At 29.7% G+C, this 22,743-nt stretch overlaps 1 protein-coding gene across 1 annotated transcript in view; it reads right to left on the bottom strand.

The window, feature by feature from the left end:
• Positions 1-22,743, bottom strand: part of LOC106464502 (alpha-mannosidase 2-like) — a 51,182-nt gene that overhangs the window by 20,021 nt on the left and 8,418 nt on the right. Inside the window, exons 6-14 of the mRNA XM_013924647.2 lie at positions 21,219-21,392; positions 17,852-18,038; positions 16,834-17,011; positions 13,396-13,598; positions 11,820-12,005; positions 9,802-9,916; positions 5,638-5,711; positions 3,253-3,415; positions 2,666-2,796 (exon numbers count right to left, since the gene is read on the bottom strand). Of these exons, the coding sequence (XP_013780101.1) occupies positions 2,666-2,796; positions 3,253-3,415; positions 5,638-5,711; positions 9,802-9,916; positions 11,820-12,005; positions 13,396-13,598; positions 16,834-17,011; positions 17,852-18,038; positions 21,219-21,392 (1,411 nt within the window). The remainder of the gene's footprint in view (positions 1-2,665; positions 2,797-3,252; positions 3,416-5,637; positions 5,712-9,801; positions 9,917-11,819; positions 12,006-13,395; positions 13,599-16,833; positions 17,012-17,851; positions 18,039-21,218; positions 21,393-22,743) is intronic.

Below are 22,743 nucleotides of genomic sequence, written 5' to 3'. Positions count from 1 at the left end.
GTCTTGATTCTCTTTCTTCTGGCAGCGGCATCCATAATGCCAGTCGCTCTTTTCTTGTTTCTTACCAGCACTGTCTTTATAAATGGCTCCAGCCGCTTTATGTTGAGGTTTCTGCTGTTGTTTGCTGGTAATGGACTTGCACTCTTTTGCAATGTGCCCCATTTTATAACAAACATAACATCTTTTTTTCCGTTCTGTCTATTAACCTCCTGTCACCTTTGGTAAACACCTGCTTCTGGTCAGCCATTACTGATTTCAAATTTATCTGGACATTCTTGGACTTGCCAGTTATACTACCTCCATGGGCTTCCATATAATGTACTGCCAGCTTGATCATCTTATCTACATCTTTTGGTGCTCTCTTCTTTAAAAACAGTGACATGTCAGTTGAACACATGGTTATGAGCTGTTCACGTACTAATAGGTCTGCCAGTCCCTCAAAAGTATTTTCACACATGGCCATGTTAGTCCATCTGGTGAAATATCACCACAGACGTACCACAAACTAAAATACAGTTTCTCCAGCGTCGGGTTTGGCTCCTCTGAACTTCCGATGAAAACCTTCTCCAGTAAGTTCATATCGTTTCAGTAAAGCTACTTTTAATTTGTCATAACCCATGGCATCTTCTGATGTCATGCCTGCATATACTTGTAGGCCTTTTCCTGTGAGAAGTGGGCTGAGACAGACTGCCCACTCACCTTTGTCCCAGTTCTGACTTTGGGCAAATCTTTCATATCTCTCCAGGAAAGCATCCATGTCATCTTTATGTTCATCAAATTTGGGCTGCTTGGGTGAGTTTTGCTATCTCAATTTGTGCTCTTATTATCTTTATTTCTAGTCTCTCCTCTCTCTCTTTTTCTTTCTCAATTTGTATTCTCATTTTTTCTATTTTCTCCTTTCTCAATTTGTCTCTTCTGTTGCCATTCTTCTCTTTCCAGTTCTCATTGTTGTTTAACAAACTCTCGTATCTCACTGTCTTTTAACCCAAGTTGAGATCCTCTTTCTACCCTTTTATTAAAATCTGTTGACATGGTTATATAGCATAATTTTAATCTCTATACTATTTTCTTACTAGTACAGTTGTGTGTATATAGATAGGCCTACTTATTTCCACTGTCATTCATGTTTTCTTCTATTGCTGTTTACTACTGTATAATCCTGGCTGTGGCTCCCAAATTGTCAGATTTTGAAAATAATATATATATTAGTTATTCTTTTTATCAATTGTCGAAATAAATGGCTTTTACTTATATTTCTTAATAGTATAAATATATACTATGTTGTTGTTGGGCTTAGTATTCTTCTACAGTAGGTGTCTGTGACTTGTTAGGGATAAATTTGGCGATGAATAAACAGCACAAACTTTACTTGTTTTCAAATTATATATATTCTCAACAAGTTAACAAAGTCTTCACACTATAGAGATTATAAGCATATAATAAGCACTATTTATATATATAGTTCTCTTCTTCTTGTCAAAAGTCCACTTAGGCCTATTCAATTATTTTGGAATTTCAGTTGACAAGTTGAACTATCTTCTCTATATTACTATTGTACTAGTATTCTGTGTGTGACTCAGTTACAGTTATAGTGCAAGTTACTGTAATCTGTTTGGTCTTCTTTCTTCTGCAGATCCTCTGTTTCTTTTGTCAAAGTGTACCCAGGCTGATTCAATTACTTTAGAACCATGCTTTGACAGAATAAAATTATCCTTCTTATCTTTTTTTATATTGTTAGTTTCACTCTAACATATTAAACGTTAGGCCTATCACATCTACAGTACTTAACTTCACACAGCTCTATTCTCTTTTGCTATTATCTGTCTAATGTTGTCTGTCTGCTGCTTCTCTCTAATCTCAGCTATTTATATATCTATTACATAGTTGTCTGGTCACTTTCTATATTCTTGACACCAATTAGTTATTAACAAAACCTTCTGCAATTGTCTGCTTTTAACTCTTATTATAACAAAACTTAAAAGTATAAAGTATTCACTCACAAATATAAATTAATCACTAATATTTAAACCAAATAGTCTTTTATATCATGACAGAAACCCCAAAAGAGTGGATAGCACATCAATCTCTATTCAGAAGACCCAGGTTCAAATCCTTGCCACTATCACCACAGAAACAGTACTTCTGAAGTCTTTCCTGAAGATGGCAACAGATTAGCAGAGAAAATGTAGGATAAAAACTAGTTAGTAAGCAATAAGTCATAAACCATAATAATAATAAGTATAAAAACTTGTAATTAATTAATAATTAGACTTAGGTGATCATAGAGGCTACTAACCTTGACAATAACAAGGACACTTGTAAATTTATTCAAGTTTCACGTATAGATAACCAACATAGATTTCAGAAACCCTGATGAGAAACGTTATTTTGCAACAGTGGAGAATTATTACAGAATAAGATGATAAATTAACAAAATAATTAGGAATGACTCTTGGTATCTATTACCAATAATACAACAGATAAAAGTGTGTGTGTGTCACTTTATAATATTGAAAACATCAACATGTGTATTTTGGCTAGCAAAGAGAATCATTAAAGTAAATGGCACACAAAAAAAGAACAAACTGAACCACAAAATGCTTGATGTTTAGCATAAGGTAATGAATGATCTTATATACAAAGAAGTTATGAATATTTTACAAACTTTGAATCAGGTAGTGATTCTACATTGTACAAAGTCACAGTTGCTCTAGTAACACCACTACTTATGCCTCCAGATGACTCTATGCTGTATGATGTAAGGCTGAGAGGTTGTACTTCTACCAGGAATAAAGCCTAAAATATCAATGCAAAAAAGGAGCTAAATTAGTAATAATTCAAATGTAAAGTTATTAAATATTAGGTAATAAAGAAAATATTATAAAGACAATTCAAATTTAATTCTTGTTTGCTTCAGAGAAAGACATTAGAAGTTAAATTAGATTATAAATGAAACAACTGTATTGTTACTTATGCCCCATACTGTATAACATGTTGACTTGTTGTTTGTCCTAATAACACTTATGTACAATGAAACTATGGTTTAAGAAAGATCTTACTTTTAAAAAAGAACAGCAAGTCTGCTTTAAGATCTACTGACTTGTAATTCAAGTGTATTATTTTCAATTGTACATTTCCAGATTTCATTGTACAAATGTTTAACAATGACGCACAAAAATTCATAAACTGGCTCTCAAAAGTACAAAACCTTTCCCAGTAGTGCTAATCTGAAAAAACATTTACAAGACAAACCTCAAACTGGCCCTCCAATATACGGGAACCTTCCCAAACAGGGCTAATTTGAACAGGAAGTATTCGACCACTGCTGTTTCGAATCTCTATATTTGGTGTGGAAACATGAAGCCGTAGAAATTCCCTCCGAGAGTAACTTAGGGAATTATACACAAATATTTTCCTAAAAGGCACAGATAATTGTTCTTTTAACTAATAATGCATTAATACATGCATACTTATTTATAGCCAAAGAATAAAAAATATTGAGAAAATGTTAGTGAATAAGACCAATCATGAGACATAGTGAGAAAACTAAATGTTACAACTTATAAAATGTTAATATATATATATATATATATGTATATATATAACAAGGTTGATAAGTCACATCATTATTTACTGGTTCCATATGGGTTTTCAATATGTTGTATGACAACATATTAAAATACTGTTTATATAATATTATTTGTTCTGAAAAAAATACTTTAATAATTCTTTCTATTTAAAAATGAACAAAGAATGAACGTTTTTTAAACATTTGAATAATTTATTAACAACCTTTACCCTGTTTTATGCAACATATAATTTGTTAGGTCAAATAATTTGATAAAATATAAACTTTTTAAATGTTTGGCAAAAACAGAAAAAACAAAAATTAGTAGATTAAGATAACTATTTCTTACTTAAATTTACCATGCCCTGGTGCATCTATTCAACACATCTGTTGTATATTTAAATTTATTGCATTACAAAAAAAAATTACTGGATGAAAAAAAATGTTAACCTTCAGAAGAACTTCATGTGAATATTTAGCTTCTGCAAATAAAATATTTTTTTTTATACGAGATATTTGGGTGAATTTACAGCTTTGAATATACTTCACTATGATACGTTTCTTAGGAAACAATTAAAAATGTTTACCTTTGTTGTACATTTTAATTATTGATTTTTATGTTTTCCTACATTTTTATTAAATTTTCTACAAAGTTTTTATTTTATAAAATCGTAACTTTTATTTTTGTTTTGAATAAAAAAACACTATATGCAGTTTCACTGTGATTACAATCACTGTCATACAATAAAAATAACTTTTACCACACCAAAATTATAGTTTTTTTGTTTTGTTTTTTACATTGTTAATCAAAAGGTTTAAACCCATTTTATATTCACTTATATCTTTCATTGTACATTTCTTCTCAGTGATTTTCTTTATCAATTCAAACAGTTATTTAGGTCAGTAAGGCCTAATGTAAACAAGACCTAACACAAAGGCCTTGTTGACAAAATGCAACTTGTCACAGTCTAGTACAAAATGATTGAACTAAACCTAACTCATTTTGTTCCACAAAAAACATTTCCTATTATAATACAACATTATATTTCATATGAAGCATAAAAACAATAAAGAAAGCTTAAAAATAGAAATCAAAATTGTAATTGTGGTGGAAATGGTTCATAAACATCTTGTCTCATGTCAACATATCACCAAGCTAAGCTTTTGTAACCTTATTCCAATTTCTGCTTATCTCTGCTACACCAGAAACCATACTGGTTTAAATTGTTGAAAAGAACAAAAAAATAGCTGTGATTATTTGTTTAGATTACTACCCTATGGCTTTTTAAATTACATCCCAACTTACCAACAGAGATTGGAAAAAAGTGATTGGCTAAAATTTAATAAAACTACACTTGTATTCAAGCTACAAGACTCAATCAACTCTATTTTGACTTTCCTCCTAGGAGGCTACAAAAGCTGTATTATGCTCAGCCAAAATTCAGTTCCTCACAAACACTGGTCATTTCATTAGAAGTGTGCCAATATCAACACAATGAATTAAATAAAAACTTTTTTATTGAACAAATAAACTCTGAAGTTGTTTTTTTTTTATGTATGGGAAAATGATTTTAAGTTTATTTTCTATAATTTTTTAATTCAGTGGTGCAATTTTTCTCTCAAGGCAGGATGTACCCACCTGGCCATGAAAGAGGCACTACTTACAATTACCGATCCAACAGCAGCTAATAATATTGGAAAATTATGATCAGCACTAGACAAATATTAAGCTTAAAAATTTCAAATTCCTTTTGATTATTTCAAGTACCTATAACACATTGTAAAAAAATATATTCTTTGCATTTCTGTTTTGTTTTTAATTATGTAGATCTTTTGCAAAAATATAAACCAATTTTCATTATCACTTTTGTAGTCTCTAAGAATACAGAATTTTCAAATTCACCTAAAATTGTATAAGATTTCATTTCATTGTGATTGTAATGACTGATGCTAATTCTATTTGTTTTCTAAAGCCACAATTCACTATTTTTATTAGATATAAAATTGAGTTTGACTTATATAAAATTTTGATTAATAAGGATAAGAATGTAATTGAAAAATACACCTACCTCTTTCTTACAGAACTAGAAAATGTAAGAGGAAATTTCTTAGAAATTGAACTGTGCAATTCCTGTACTTCATCCTGTAAGTAATGTTTTCTTTTTTAAAAAAAATATTTTTTTTTCCATCTTTTAAAACTAGATTACTAATAGTTACTGTGTCACTATTATAGCTAATTTATCAAATATAATCATTACTTAATATTTTTTTCTTGAACATAACTGCACTTTTTTGTTGTATCTTACTATACTGTTGTACTGATGAAGTGCACAAATACAAACATATTAAGAAAATTATTAGCTTTTAATTTCTATGTTTTTACTTATTAAAAAATAGTAATATTTTTATAAACCCTTTTTAAAAAAATCTTATAAACTAGGAGTGATGTTTTCAGTGTTATGCACAAAATGATACACCATCAAAGGTTCTGAAGCATCATACTTTAAGGAGAGATGTCTATCTTACCACCTGAGGTCCCTATGTTAATAGGAAATGATTGTATCTTTCACAGTACTCATATACTGGGCTCTGTTACTGACACTGCCACCAACAATTGGTTTATATATGGTGAAAGATAATGACACCCATCTTTCAAAATAATACTTCTTTGTGAAATCTCTCCTACTTAGAATTCCAAAATGTCTCAGAACTCTTCAACTGGATTCAGGTTGAGGCTCTGGGCTGGCTTAAGGAGATTCACTTTTTACAAAAGAATTGATGGACATGGTACGTGATATATGATTATAATAAAATAGAAAGAATCCCTTCTCACAGAAATTTATCAATGCAAACATTGTAGAGGTGTTCACACTGCAAGATCATCCCAATGCAACAAGGCATTCATGATTCCCCCTTAACATTACCAATGACCATTACACCTAAAACAAACCCACATCATGATACTATCCACATTTCTTTCACAGTTGAGATGACACACAGTCATATCCAAAGTGTCATACAGAGTGCCATCAAACCCAGACCAGAACATCTGAAGTTTAGAACAAGATTCATTGCTCAATATGATGGTTCCACTGTACTCCAAGTTTGAGGCTCAAATCACCATAAAAGCATATACCTTGGATTCATGGTTGCAAGGAGCAGCTTATAGGCTGTAACATACAGTACCTCGCACACACTGTAGATGCTGGCATGCAGCCTTAACCCCCATTAAAATCCTAGAGATGCAGTATTGCTTCACAGCAAATTTCAGCTTTTGTACTTACCAAGATTTTATTAAATTTGGTCAAACAAACTAGTATTTTAAAATAATATATCCAGTAGTCTTCTATATCTGTAGCACATTAATTGCAGTGCAATTTTGTGTATGAGCAAAAAGGTCTAGAAACTTTTCTAGTGGAATATTGACTTTATCCTTTTTTGCCTGGCTTTGCATTATAGAACAGGTGTCAATTAATCAGGCAACAAAAATTTTTGACTGGCTTTCACAATGTATGTCCAAATGGCCTTTAACCTTCTCCAGGCGGGTTACATGTCAAAGACCATATCATCGCGTTTGTTGAATCTCATTCAAAGTTTTATTGAACTACTATTTCATGAATTTATGTCAATAAGTTTGGTATCAAACTGTAGATTATAATTCAAATTTTTGTATTATACATTAGTTAATTTCTTAATTTAAAAGTAAATTTTTGTGTGTCATGTGGTATGTTGAATTCAGCAATGGTTCAAATTAGATGTTTGTGGTGTCAAAATACTAAGTCTATAGTTTCGTCCGAATTAGGAACCCAAATTACCGATATTGACAAGCTAGAATATAAAATTATAACTTTATATCTTTTCTATTTGCTGAGATATTACTCATGTACTGAATCAAACACAGTGGTACCACTCACCTCTTTCTTTTTGGAAATGGTCCCTTATATACACTTACTTCAATATATGACAAGTGAATAACCAATTGAAAGCTCAGAATGTCCCCCTAGTGGCTTTCTCAGACATTTTCATGTGTTAGGATTCCATCTCGTTCTTTCCAACCATGAGTTTAAGAAGGTAGGTTGTGTTTTTAGTCTGCTCTAAATTAAATTTTTTTCTCCCAAATACATCTTAATTACTAAACTTGACAAATTATAGTGCAATTTTATGGTATCGAATACAGTAATTTATGATTTTTTGGTTATTCAACTGTATATATATCAAACCTAAAAAAAATTATTTCATTTCATATACTCCATGTGTGAAATTTTAAAAGGCTTAGCAAGCTACATCAAGCAGCAACCGAGTACAAAGGTCATAACTAGAAGAGATAATTGCTCACTTTACTTCTTTATTTATTGTTCTATGCTTTAAGAAAAATAAGTTTAAGAACTTATTCCTAAATAGTAATAATCTATATACATATAAAATGTATAATAATAGAAATGTGACTGTATTTTACAAAATACTAGTCTACTAAAACACAGCCAAGACACGTCACTTTGTAAATAGTAAAAGTCAGTTTTATATTATTGGATATGGTAACGTGAGAGCACTTGTGCTGCATTATTGTAACTGCTGTATTGTTAGCCAGGCATGACTGAAAGGTCAATATAATATAAATTACAAATATATATATACATGTATAATGTTATTAGATTTAAACTATTTAGTCCAAACATTTATGTTTTCATGTTATAATTTGTTGTCATTCTAGAATGAAAGAGGCATAAGTTATATTTATTTCCTAAATTTTTTATGGTGGTTACAAGATCATCCAAATCTACCAAACCCGTACAAAGATTCGTTAGCAAAAATAACAGATAAAATATAAAGTTTTTTTCTTAAGAAACAGTTGACAACTGTCTGGACATTATAAAGATTTCAAATGTGAAATTTGAAAATTTTCCGATGCATAAAAGAATTTTTAATCTTAAAATGTAAATTACATTGTATGTTGGATAGGCAACATGCGAAAAGAAAAAAAAAGACATGACAAAAATTGCAATGTTTACTGATAATCTGTCAAATTTCGTTAACACACACTTACTAATTCAAAAGTTATAGCAATGGTTACGAGGTCCCAGGGACCGAGTCCATGCTGAAAGAGTTATTATGCCCCATATACAAGTCATACAATATGAGTCACATCTTTGTATTTTACAATGTGGCATGTGGCTTGGTATTGTGTAACATGAATCTGAACTGGTAAGATGTGTTACTACTTGTTTTGATTAAAGTCTTGTCCATGACTGTGTTGTTAAACCAAAAGTCACCAGTACAACATTGTTATAGAGAAAGTGAAATGAGTTTTACACACTGCATTCTAGAATTTAGATGCAACTTTGGTGAGAAAAAGCCTATCGCAAACCAGTTGTATGTGTGCTGTCCCCAAACTTTTGGTAGTGTAATCTCTATGAAAAATCTGAATTTTATTCACAAATTAAACATATGTAACAATTTTATAATAACCTTTTATACAATTTTCATTTTGTTTAAACAAAAATCTTACTAACCTTACAATAATATAAACATGTAATTCTAAGGGAACTAAATAAGCATATAAACAACATGTGGTGGTACAATTAGGCTGTTGATTCAAAGGTAACCATCTAAGTTTGAGATCACCCAAGGTAGTTCTTCAGAGAGAATATAGTAAAAGCATTATTATTTTCTCCTTTTAATGTGCATAGAGTAAACTGATGTAATTCAGTAATTTGGAAAATACTTTTTTTTTCTTTGAAAACAGTTTAACATGTATATCTTTATGAGACTTTCTTAAATATGTGATATCTGTAACTCGTCGAAAATGGCAGCATTTTACAAAATGCAATGAACATACAGGTAAGATGAAACCTTGAAACAGACAAACATACAGATCTAAAATTCTCAATAAGTTATATGATCTTAACTCCCTAATAAAGGCCCTATTATTTTATGTTACAAATCTTAAGTATAGACAATTAACTTGAAATACATATCTATCACATACAAAAGTAATCATTATTGTTTAAAACAAATAATTATCAAATTTCTTTTTCCTACTAGGTGTGCTGAACTGGCAGTCAACAATGCCAGTATTAAAACAAGACACTGTGGCTGTGAGCTGATGCTATAAAATATGGAAAATAAATAATTTTTTTTGTTAACTATATACTAAAATTCCTAATGCTTTTGTGATCACTTTCCAAGTCACTTGTAGAATTTTGCACAGAAAAATTAGGGCAAGTTTAACTTACAATCTGGAAAAGTACAGCATTTGGATCAAAGGTGTAGTGACCCTGGAGGTTTGATAATAAATACAAGGAACTTTGGCAGATAACGTGCTGAAGTTTCTGAATTGACTGGAACATCCTGAAAGAAAAACAAAATCCTATATTTCAATTATTAATTGATAAAGGATTGTCATTATACAAGTCAAAGAGTTCCAAATATCAGTTAAAAAAATAGGCATATTTTCCTATCAAAGTTTACCAAAAAGTTGATACTCATATTAAAACCAATAATGAATAGTTAACAAACAAGTTAAATATTAATCCAACAAAACAGAACTTTTATATTTGTGAAAGCTTTTTTAATATAGTGATAGAATTATGGAACACACTGATTTAAAACAATTAAAGCAGTCACTATTAGTGCTGCCAGGTAATAAATCTGTAGTAACAAGGTGAAATTCTCCGTATCTCTTACAGTAACAGAAAAGTTTTAAAATTTTCTGTGTGAAGAGGTGAGTCATTATTTCAGGAAATTTGCTTCTTGCTTTTTAGCTTGATTGTATTTGTTAATAACAGTTATATACTAAGTGTGAATAAAATATCAGACAATATGTCAAAATTGTAGTGGCCCTACTGGTTCTTTTCAGCACATTTTCTGTTTTGTATTCTACTTGCTGTAAAATGAGGGGATTTTATTTTATTTATAGAATATGGCCATATTTACATTGTTAAAACAGTCTTTAAGAGATTACAGAAACATTTAGAAGAAATAAAACTGAAACACATATCAATTATTGAACAAGCTTAAAATGTAGTTAAACTGTACTCATTATCAGTCAGGACTGGCATTATAAGAATTACAAAACAGTATCACAATAAAGTTTAAACTAATAAAGGTGACTTTGGTCAAACTGAGCTGGGTTAATCCTTTCCATACGAAAGGAGTGTCACTGATATTCTTTGATTTCTTCCTTTTCACATTGGATATACTTAACCAAATTTCATGAAACTTACTAAACTGACTGAGTATATAAAATGGAATTTGCTGATCAATAAGAGACACAAAATAAATAAATTTTAAGATGAAAGGGAAGTATTTTTCATGTATTTTTTCAAAATAGTGACTCAACAAAATTTCACAACATGAAAATTAAGTAAATATTAATTTCATTATTTTTTTAAAGCAGAGACTAAACACTATTTAATAAATTTGTGTTAAGTATCATGCAATTTGGTTAACATTTACACTAAGAGTAGGAAAAAAAATCAGGGGATATCAGTGACACCTCTCTAGTCTGGAGAGGATTAATAAAAAAAAAAAAAAGGCTATGGATAATTTATTGTTGGAGAGATTTCAGTATCAGCTCACAGACTGCCTTGCTATAAAACAAACCAACTGTACCTATTTTGAGTTAATAATTTGAATGCTATACGCAAAATTTTGTTGTGTATATTTCTCACCTAAAAATCTTTAGCATAAAAGTATTTATAAATAGTTGGAATAAATATATTAAAAAAATAGAGAATGGAATGCAAATGTATCAGGAAGAGAAATACACTAAACATATTAATTACCAAAACTTGTAAAACAGTAGCACCACTTTAGTTGAGTGAAAGTGTCTCTAACAAAGCTTAAGTTCATGTTTTGCTTTATAGTAACTTGACATGGTCCTATTAAAGACTAAGTAATTTAATACTGCTTAATCATAAAAGGTTAAATAATACAGGTTTCCTAGAAAGAAAAAAAGGTTAATACAATAAGTACTTCTTAGCCAAATATATGAAAAATGAAAATGGAACTTAGATTTTTACGATATGCAACATAATTTCAATGCTATGATTCATTTGATTGAAATAATAATTTTTTTAATAATAAGTAATTTTTAAGTTTAATTTCATAGTATTAGGTTATAAAATCCATTAAGAATTGGGAAAATGTTCTTTACATCCATACAAGAATTTTCAAACCAAGTTCACATACATTCATAATTAATTTACTCACAGTTAACAGACTTAAAAGTCTCGGAATATTTTCACATTACCTTGTAGCATAATCAATTACAACAGGGTCCTTGGATGTCCCAGTGATGGCATCATGATGTTGGAATAAGCCCAAATTACGCCGAGATTCTACTAGATTCTTCATGAGTGCTTCAACAAAAGGTACTTGGTCCCTACCAACATGAGCCATTCGAGCCCACACCAGAGAAAAAAGGATTTCTGCACCTCTGGAAGAGAATGACAAAGAAAAAAACAATAAACATTGCATACCAGTTAACACAGATGCTATTTGAACATTTAGAAAACTCATGTTTTAAACTCAGCCATTGACTAAAACTTGTATGACTTGAATCTTTTGAAATATATAGTGTTGCCTGACAATTATAAAATTATATTCAGAGTACGTGAAATTCATGTTTACTTGTGTTTAAAGAGATAAGAGTTTTGGACCTCTGCTACTGAAATGCTTTAATATTGTCAATTATGCAATGGTGGACATACTGAGTAGAGAGACAATGTGTGCTTTAAATGCTTTGGACTTCCATAAATAATTACACAAAAGTACTGGGAAAAGAACAGGAAACAATACGATGACATGAATACTAACTTCAATCTTTTGTACTTCTGACAAAATACACTTAGTCACTTCATTGGTGATGCATGGTATCCACACTTTTGGGTTGACAAAACTCCAAGACTTTTTAAGGAACACTATGCAATTTTCCATGACCTTTAAAGCTTATCATTAACTAAACACTTCATATATAATTATCAGTTATCCTTTGCTAGTCTGTTGTTGAAGTACTAAACAAAAAAAGACCATAACGTGTGGTTCCATTTTTTATTTAAACTTTTGAATAATTATTCATTTTGACAATCCACATGTCTTTAGACCATTTTTTGTTTAGTACTTTCAAGAGACTATCACAAATTCTGCATTAAAAAAAGTACTTTAACCAGCATAATAACTAATAAATAGAAACTGAGTTGATTCTCCTTTTACAATGTTTATAAAAGTTAATCAAACCACAACAGTAGTATAAAAAACCTTTAAGAAGGGAGCTAAGTGGGCAATGCTAAACTAACAATTCATAAAAACTTTAAAGGTTAAAATAAATAATGTATATTTTAGAATTTAATTTTTAATGAAAATTTTTAAAATAATTGCAGTTTTCTTGTAACTAAAAAAAAGATCAAGTAAAAGACAGAATTCCAAGTAGGAAAGGTTAATTAGCAGAAAAAGTCTGAACCCACCAGACATTGATCGACTACCAACCAATGTCGATGGCATGGTCATTTTATTAACAAAACAAAAACCTGCAAGTCATATCCTGGTGATGGATAGTATCCTTAATATTTACGAGCTGAAGAAGTCATTTATGAGCTACTATACACTTGCCAGGGCCGAGTGAGTTCTATCCAACAAGGACTAGAAATGGTTTACCAGTGCTCAATGCATTTCTTTTTCTTTTCTTTTAATTTTAATTTGCTCTTGCAACAAAGCAAGTGTTAAGTGTATTGCAACACTGTATGATATGGTATGTTTTGTTACGAGCCTACCTACAAGGACTTCCAAGTTGTAGTGGAAGACAGACTTTTTATAAAACACAACATTACCTGAGATGGGCTTCAAGAACTCTATCCATATTTTTATAAAAAGGGCGAGAAGTGAAATATCCACTCCAGTAATGATCATCTCTATCAGCATAAGTAAAGAAATCTCCTATAAGTGTGGGCAATCCAGTTGGGTACTTCCTTTCATCAAGACCAGTCTCATCTCGCAATGCAGTGAAATAATCTTCTAGAGTACCAAACTGAGCCTTTTAAGAACAAAATAATTTATATCATTAGAAAAAAAGCTAACAGAAAATATAAAAATACAAGTTTTTTTAGCCTTTAAAGTTATTTGAAGAATAATATGTAATTAGAAATATGAATTATTTTAATACTTTCTTGCTGAATTATTACTTTTGTACATAATTTACACTGTTAAGACTGAATAGAGAGGAAACAATGTGCTACAGCAAGGACAGTGAAAACTCAAATTAAACACACAAAAACATCAACAAAACTTAAATATACATAATCATTTTAAACATGAAACTGATGGAAGTTTATTTGAATTTAGGTTCTTTATGTTAAATATTATGAAATAAAAGGTGAAAGTCAGCAATACTTAAGAATAAAACAAATTACTGTAAATACCCATGTATATCGTGTACATTTCCCAAAATTTTTGAAATAAAAAATGAAGTGTGCACTATACGGGGAAACAGTATTCTTCCATATTTTCAAATGAAATTTTCAGTCCAAATGTTACCTCAACACATCTTATATTCTGACATTATCATCTTTTGTCACTGTCGGATCATCAGATATAAAAAAAAAACATATTAAACACAGACAGATACTCTATTATTCCACAACAAATAAAGCATGTATTTCTGCAAATATTCCCATGTAAAGCTGTTAGAATTGCTCTGCATACAATATATGGGCATATTGATTTTCCAAGTATGCGAGTTCAAATAATCTACTGCGTACTATATGCATGCTTGTGGAGATATATTTATTTTTATTACACATACTTGCAATTTTTTCTGCTTTTTTAAAGTGAAAGAACTCAGATACATAAAGTTTTTTATTATTATCTGTGCTCTGCCAAATGCAGGTATTAAAAAGTGATGTTTAGTGTTATAAGCCCTCAGACTTACTGTTGTCCCATCTGGGGCTTATATGACTGGATCTTGTTAGAATGTAGTAATAGTCAGTGCTGAAGAATTGGTTAAAGGTTCGTGAATTTATTGGCCATGATATGAAGTAATTAATGAAATATATCATTCAATACTCCAATTCTTTAATGCAAAACATTTAATAATAAAAATACATAGAATGCTGAGATATATTTATTTTATTACACATACTTGCTATTTTTTTCTGCTTTCTTTTTAAGTGAAAGAACTAAGATACATATTTTTTTATTATTATCTGTGCTCTACCAAATGTAGGTATCAAAAAATGTTATGGATTTATTACAGAAAATTCCAATATAACTAGTTTTGTACTGTCATTGTTAGTAGCCTAATAATCAATCTAATTATTAAGAGTGAGGGTGCCCAACTGATGAAACAATGCATTCTAATCTTTATACGTAGAAATGTAAGAACGGTATATTTAATTACCTATACTTGTTACCAGGTTGATTTTTGTTTCGCTCTAAGTAGGTAGCTTGCTCTGATCAGAAGATAATGTCAGTTACTATTTTTTTAAAACTCGATATTAATTAAAAAGAGCAATTAATCAATAATTAGACATAGTTGATTATACCGACTACTAGCCTTGACAACCATGAGGCTCAGTTATGTATAAAGTCATGAAGAAAAAAAAAAAAGACAGTCATTTCAATTGTGTTCCTTTAACTTCAAGTGCGATTAACAGCAGGAAGAAGAAAAGAGGGAAATTTAAAATAAATGTATCAGAGTTATTTCGATATAAGTTACTTTTGTCACTTGCTGTTATGACAATAATGAATGATAATCATTGCAACAACCTGACAATGAAACTATTTACAATCATAGTGCACTATCAACCTTGAAAAAAATCTATGCCTTTCCCTGGCTCATGTTTATTGTTTAAAAAAAGGAAATTACATTGAATTTTGACAGCTATTTTTCAAAACTGCTGATTGAACATGGTATGGTGTGGTTATTGACAAATTTGCTTTTATCATTTTCTTTGCTTCATCATTTTTAAAATTGAACTTACAAGGGTTATTTTTAATAGGTCTAGAAGTTAGGCAGTTACCTTTAATTAATTTAAAAAATTATTTTATAACCCAAAGAACACAAAATTATGGATCTTTTTGGACTTTGCTCCTTCAACTCAAACTAGAAGCTGTCCTTAGACCCCATTGGGGTCTCTACCAAAACCACCAAACTTTATGGAACTATATCAAGCACTTTACAGTTCCTATTGAGAACCATGGCCTTCGTTACGAAAACAATAACATTAAGACTGTTAACTTTCTACATGAATTAAGTGGACATGTATGATACAAATGTTGTTGTTGTTGTTAAAAACTAGTATTATTTACTAGATCAGTATAAATCTGAACATAAGTTATGGATTTATTACAGAAAATTCCAATATAACTGGTTTTGTAAAAAAAAAAAACCTGCAATTATATCTCGAATATCTTCAAAACTATTATGAAAACTATATTTTGATTATAGCATCAAAAACCTTGTTTAGTTTGAGTTATTTTTCTGCTGGGTAATAAATATAAGTAAAAGAGTAAAGTTTTGTGAGAACTTAAAGATGGTCATATCTTCTACGAAAAATTTAGGCAAATCTGCCAAAAAAATTAATGATGCCACAGAAGGAACTTCCTATAATTCTACTCTATTAAAAGAAAATGTTTTCAAAAGTGCAAAGTCACATTTAAAATTTAATTTACCAAGTAATAAATATAGTGTCTAGTTCTCATTTAGCTTATTTTTTACCATTCATTTACATCTGCTATAATAGGCTTAAAAACGAAGCACTTGATTGGATGATACCTTTCATCGTATTCAAAATAGTTAAATGATCATAATAGTAACACCTTATTGGAAGTCCTAATTATGTGTTTAAAAAAATCAAAATTTTAGACTACTATATGTAAGTACTTATTATTCGTAGCTTGTATTCATGTTTTTTTTGTTAGTTTTCCAATCAAATTATCCATCTATCAAGTACAATGACTTCAAAAAATACATAACAGATAGAAAAAGTATACTTCCTTCAATGGACAGATGAATTCTGCCTTTTTTTGGACATTTTTTTAATACAAATTATGAGATTTTCTATTAAAAAATATTCTTAACTTTGAGAATAATTTTAGACCAACTGGTGGGTAAATCATTTTTAAGGAATAAGAATAGGGGTTAGCATCTGCTAAAGATTCAGTTTACTTGTATTTTTATTTGTTTATTTTTTTTGACAATTGCTTCTTTTTGTTTATAAGAATTTAAGAGGTCACTATTTATTTTCCAAAAATAACTTATGATTTCTAACCTGTACATGCCAGTCTTCTCTTTGATTCATGTAGTCAAAAAGCTTTTGGTAATTGGAAAATTGCTGGTCCCATTCAGAGATTTTATCATAGCGAAAGTCATCTCCTAATTGTATCATTACCACATTGGTTCGAAAGAGCTGAGATTTCTTTCTATATTGGTCTAATAATGTCCATGCCCTGAACCAATAAAAAATTTTTATGACCTAACAAAACATATAATTTTTAGTTAAATCAAAATCAATACTTAAAGCATTACTAAATAAAAATATTTTTTTAATTTCTTGAATGTTTTTAATTTACAAAAATCTTCAACCTAACATAGGCCAATGCTTTGAAACTTCTCTGATGCAAAAAATAACTACTGTCTCATCAACATTAACTTATAAATGATTGTTCAAGGACAAAATACCAATTTTTTTAGGTCTACGGTATATATATATATATATATATATTTGTTCTTTTTATTTACTTTTTTAACCTAATAACAAATTGCTTAACTTTGAAATTTTACTCACAACACAGCTGATTTCAGATACAAAAGATATACATGAACCTATATATATAATTTGAGAACCACTGTCTTCTTTAACAATTTTGTAAATGAAAACAACTACAAAATGTTATTAAAAGTCACACTTCATAATACACACATGTAAATAGTTTAATGACAATTTGTAAGTCAAACATTTTGAGCCTGAAAATAAATAAAAACTAAGAAAGCATATCTCCATGGCAAAAACATATGGAAAAGAAGAGTATTATAGCATAAAAACTGAAAAGAATATATTAAACATAGTACTTTGCCAATCACAGACTACAGACACAACAAAATATAGAAAATGATTTATAGACAGCAAATATTTTGTATTTTTTAAGAATATTTCCACACCAGATTGCTAGTTTTCATTTTTTAACTTATATATATGTTACAGATTCTATTTCTTTACAATGCATCTTCTCTCCTAGTTTCTACAAATGAAAGGAGCTTTATGAATGATTGAATAAAGAAAAACTAACTTGGATTCCACATTTTTGTCTGAGATAGCTACAGGAGGAACTCGCCAAGGGCAATTAACTTTATTTCCAGGAAGTCGTTTAAAGTCAAATTGACAGCAAATTTTAGGGTCAGGTCCACATGTGTGAGGAACATCATAGCTGTAGAATGGCATCATGTGACAGGTAATATCAGTAGTATGATTCTGATCTACAAAAGAAAAGTCTGTCTTAATGACTATCAACATCAGTGACAGCTGAACTATGCAGGCCTTTATTTATTATGAACAGCACACTAGATTAACACCACCATCTAATAATAATTAGGTTCATTGTAATAGTTTTTGTGTTCATGAGCAATAAAAGCAAAATCCTGAAACTAAATGTTTCACAATTTATTATAAGTTAATGAACACTACACTAAGTTCATGAAATTTAGTAAGTCATAATTAAGTTACAAATAATGTCAGGTCATATTTTCTAAATTAGTAATTGATGTATTAAACATATATAGAATATACCACACATGTACAGGGCAGCAAATAATAGTTGGACATTCGAAAAGATACAATTTCAAATGTATTTGACCAAACCCAATGTTTTGTTGAACACAATGTTAACTCAAACAAATTATCTACACGATTATAAAAAAATTAAAAATTCCTTACAAAAGCTACTCTTAAGTAAGCAACTGAATGAGTTTTTATGGTATCATTTGCAGGTTACTAGCCTTGAATATTAGCCTTAAAAATAAACTTTTACTTATCAACTCCACATCATAAAGTTGTACACTTGGGTCATGCAGTGAGAATAAATGTCAGCAACAGAAATTATGATGCTATTGGCAACTGCTTTACAAATATATTTGATTTTGTATGATATACCAGCTCACAATAAGTAAACAATTTGTTTCTTTTCTCACTCTAATTCAACTGTTTTTCATTTTCACTCTCTGTAGTCAGACACTTATTCTATGTATTATTATTATTGCTACTAAAAAAGAAAAGATTACACAATCCACATTATGCTCATGCTTGATCATGGGTATAAAATTAAATAATCCTTGGTTACCAAAAGGTCTGAATAAGTTCATAACCTTTGCTCAATTATTTTCCTGAAGGTGCATTATGACAAATTTGAATCAAATTCGAGAAAAGGGCTGAGGATTAATTTTAATGAAGCAGTCATTTGACTGGTTTGTATAAATAATCTTCAATTTATACATTCTTACATGAGAACTGCTATTGAAAAAAAAAACATTTTAAAACATGGAAACCATATTTTAGACTTCAAAATCAGGGTTGACTTATACGCTGGCATACGTGGTATAGAAAGTCAAGTTTATTCTCATAATAAACAACAAGCTATTTGTCAAAATGCTAAAATGAAAGTAGATTAATTATGCATAACTAACTGAAGAATGTAAATTAGTCTGCAAGTTGTCACAAATTTTGGAATAAGAGTAAAGAAACCAAAAAACATAACTAAATCCTAACAAAAAAAAACAACTTACATGGACCTTCAAGTGCATTCTGAAGTACTTTCAAAATCTATTATATAAGGATTTGTTATACTTGATTTGTTTTGAATTTCGCGCAAAGCTACACGAGGGCTATCTGCACCAGCCGTCTCTAATTTAGCAGTGTAAGACTAGAGGGAAGGCAGCTATTCATCACCACCCACCATCAACCCTTGGGCTACTCTTTTACCAATGAATTGTTGGATTGACCGTCACATTATAATGCCCCCACGGCTGAAAGGGCGAGCATGTTTGGTGTGATGGGGATTTGAACCCGCGACCCTCAGATTGCGAGTCTAGCGCCATAACCACCTGGCCATGCCGGGCCTGATTTGTTATACACGATTTGAGTTACAAAGGAATTTCCGGGGGCTGAAGTTGCTTTGATGAACAAAACAACTACAGCACTGAGTTGGTGGTGAAATAGCTCTGTGAAAATAAAAATTTTCCAGATTGTTTGGCAGTTCAAGAATATTTTCCAATTCATCTTTAATAAATGCTAGAGTTTTAAATTGTGAAAATGATGCTGTTTAAAACTTGTGAGACAAATAGTTTATAAATTTGATAAAACAAGGAGCAGTTGAGCAATGCTGTCTTCAAAGATCAAAATGTCCCAACATAAGGAATTCATCAAAACACAACTTGATGATAGTTTACCTATATTTGCTGTAATGATTGAGTTAACTACAACTCTGATCTTAGTTTTTGGTAAACAAGTTTATTTTGCTGAAGACCTACATATCTCACTTTATCTCTTGAGTCAATGAAATGTCCTCTAAACGATAGATGTCACAACAATAAATTTTAAATAAACCTTAACTTTCAGAAGTCCAGGTTCATCACCTAAACATACTGGTTATATGATATATTTTACTGCATTTCAAAACAAAAACAAAATATTAGATGTAATAGTTTGAAACTTAAGATGAATGTTCTATAGCTTATGTAGCTTTTGCAAAGAAAATACATTATTTTTTATATCTGATATTTGAATGAATTTGAAGCTTCGAAAATTCAAAAAGATTTCATTGTGATTTGTTTTTAAAAAAACAATTAAAACTCTTACTCTTGTTGTAAATTTTAATCATTGTTTTTTATTTTTTTCCTACATTCTTCTGAGACTTGTTTACAAAGTCCTTTGTTTATAAAACTGTAAATGTTTTCATAGTTTTCGTTGAAAAACACTGCATGCAGTTTCACTGTGTTTAGAATCACTAGTAAACAACAAAAATAACTTTTTTACCATATTAAAATTACAAGCAAGTACACTTTTTAAACATTAACCAGGAAGTTTCATTTAATATATATGTAATAATTTTTAAACCTGATTTATATTAGTGTGTGTATATATATATATAATATTAGCCAGAGTAATTACTTTGGCTGATAAGGACCAGTGTTAACACAGCCTAACACTGTGGCCTTGTTGAAAAACAAAACCTGGTAAGGTCGATTGTCAAATTATTTAATTAAGCTTACCTCAAGTTGTTCCATGAAAAACATTTATTTTCCTATCATACTATAACATGCAAGCTTTAAAAAAACATGAGGACTGTAATGGGTTTTCCCCTATGTATTATACGACCATTGGACAATGATAAAAGCAACAAAATAATTTCAGTATATGTTGCTCTACAATCTATTAAACTTACGTTTTATGATAACCTATGATTTTAATAACAATATATTATGTATCATACAACAATCAATATTTTGTTTTAGTTATACAAAGTGACTGTTATTGTAGTTTTTATTGTTGGGTTAGACAAATAAATTTAAAAGATATGGGTCTGTAATGCTTTTTTTCAAGGACAATACCAAGTTAAACTGATGCCACATGTAGCACAGTAATATCATAAAAAAACTGTTTACCCCAAGATTGTCTCCACAAAAATTCAAGCCCTTTCTTTTGAGCTAACTGCTTCTTGACAGAATAGTGAACACGTTGAATCACCATGTTATCCAAGCCCATTCGACGTAACAAGTATGCCATAGTTGGCGACATTCCGAAAGGATCTATTGCCCAGCCATTTTTGGGTTTATATTCTAAATAATTAATACAAGGTTTTGAATAGCATGATAATGTTAAGTTGTTCTCTAGAAATCTCAACTTATAAAGTAAACATCTGAACTTAATTACAAAAGCTTATATTCCATTAAAAGTGAGGTTTCCATTTTAATCAAATCTCTAATTTTCTATGAATCAAAAAAGCAAGCTCTAAAATTGATACACACACTATTTCATATTAAATCATGGTAAACAAACATAGATGCACAACAAAAATAATTAAAATGGTATTCATACAAAACTTATGAACAGACAATTTCTGTCAGAATATAGACAAATATAGCAAAACTTGGATTTTACACTAGTATGTCTTTTACTAAATTTCTCAATATATTATTTTATAATCACTCACAGAGTTCAGTGAATTAGTAGTACCTAAACTGTTGGTCACAATTATCATATAGCCTTGCATGCTCACAAAATTCTCTGGTTTGAAACTGTTTTCTGAGCTTTTCTCAAAAGAACCAGCCTTACTTGATAAGGAAAGTTTAACATGCAATATTCTTTATCACTTAAAAATAAATTCAACATATTTTGATATTATAGGTGTTCTATAACCCTTCTAAATACAAATTATATTTAATACTTGGAAATTAATTTTGTTTAACCCTTCCATTACAAAAGTATTATTGAGAGTAATTACACTATGATTTTTCATAATGTATGCACATCTTTACAAAATTTTGCAGGTTACTGGTAAACATTACAAAGTTTTCGTACACAAAATATCAAGTATTTTAATTAAGTATTAAGATTTTTTAATTAAAGATTTTCTCATAAACCTCTTTCTTTAAGAATGTTGACTATCTAACATGCAAAGCAATTATGATTTTAAGATTAAAAATTATATAATGCATTAGAACATTTTCAAATTTCACATGTGAAATCTTTATAATTTCCAGATAATTATAAAATTTTTTGTAAAAAAAACTATTTTATTATAATTTTCACTAGTGTACTTCTGAATGGGTTGGTTTGATATGACCGACTTCGTAACCTCAATAGAAAATTAGGACAAAAATATAAATTATACTTACTTTTTTCGTTCTAGAATGACTACAAATTGTAACAAAAAACACAAACTTTTTAGTCTAAATAGCTTAAACTCATAATATTATACATTTATATATTAATTATTTGTATTATACTGAGCTTCCAGCCATGCCTGGCTAACAATACAGAAGTTACAATAACGCAATGCACATGCACTCGTGTTACCATATCCAATAATATAACTGATCTTTACAAAGTGACCTGTCTTGGCTGTGTTTTAGTGGACTAGTATTTTGTAAAATACAGTCACATTTCAACTATTATACATTTTATATG

The sequence above is a fragment of the Limulus polyphemus genome, unplaced genomic scaffold (assembly GCF_000517525.1).
Source record: "Limulus polyphemus unplaced genomic scaffold, Limulus_polyphemus-2.1.2 Scaffold1670, whole genome shotgun sequence".
NCBI classification, from domain to species: domain Eukaryota; kingdom Metazoa; phylum Arthropoda; class Merostomata; order Xiphosura; family Limulidae; genus Limulus; species Limulus polyphemus.
This window is presented reverse-complemented; position numbering and strand designations above follow the sequence as displayed.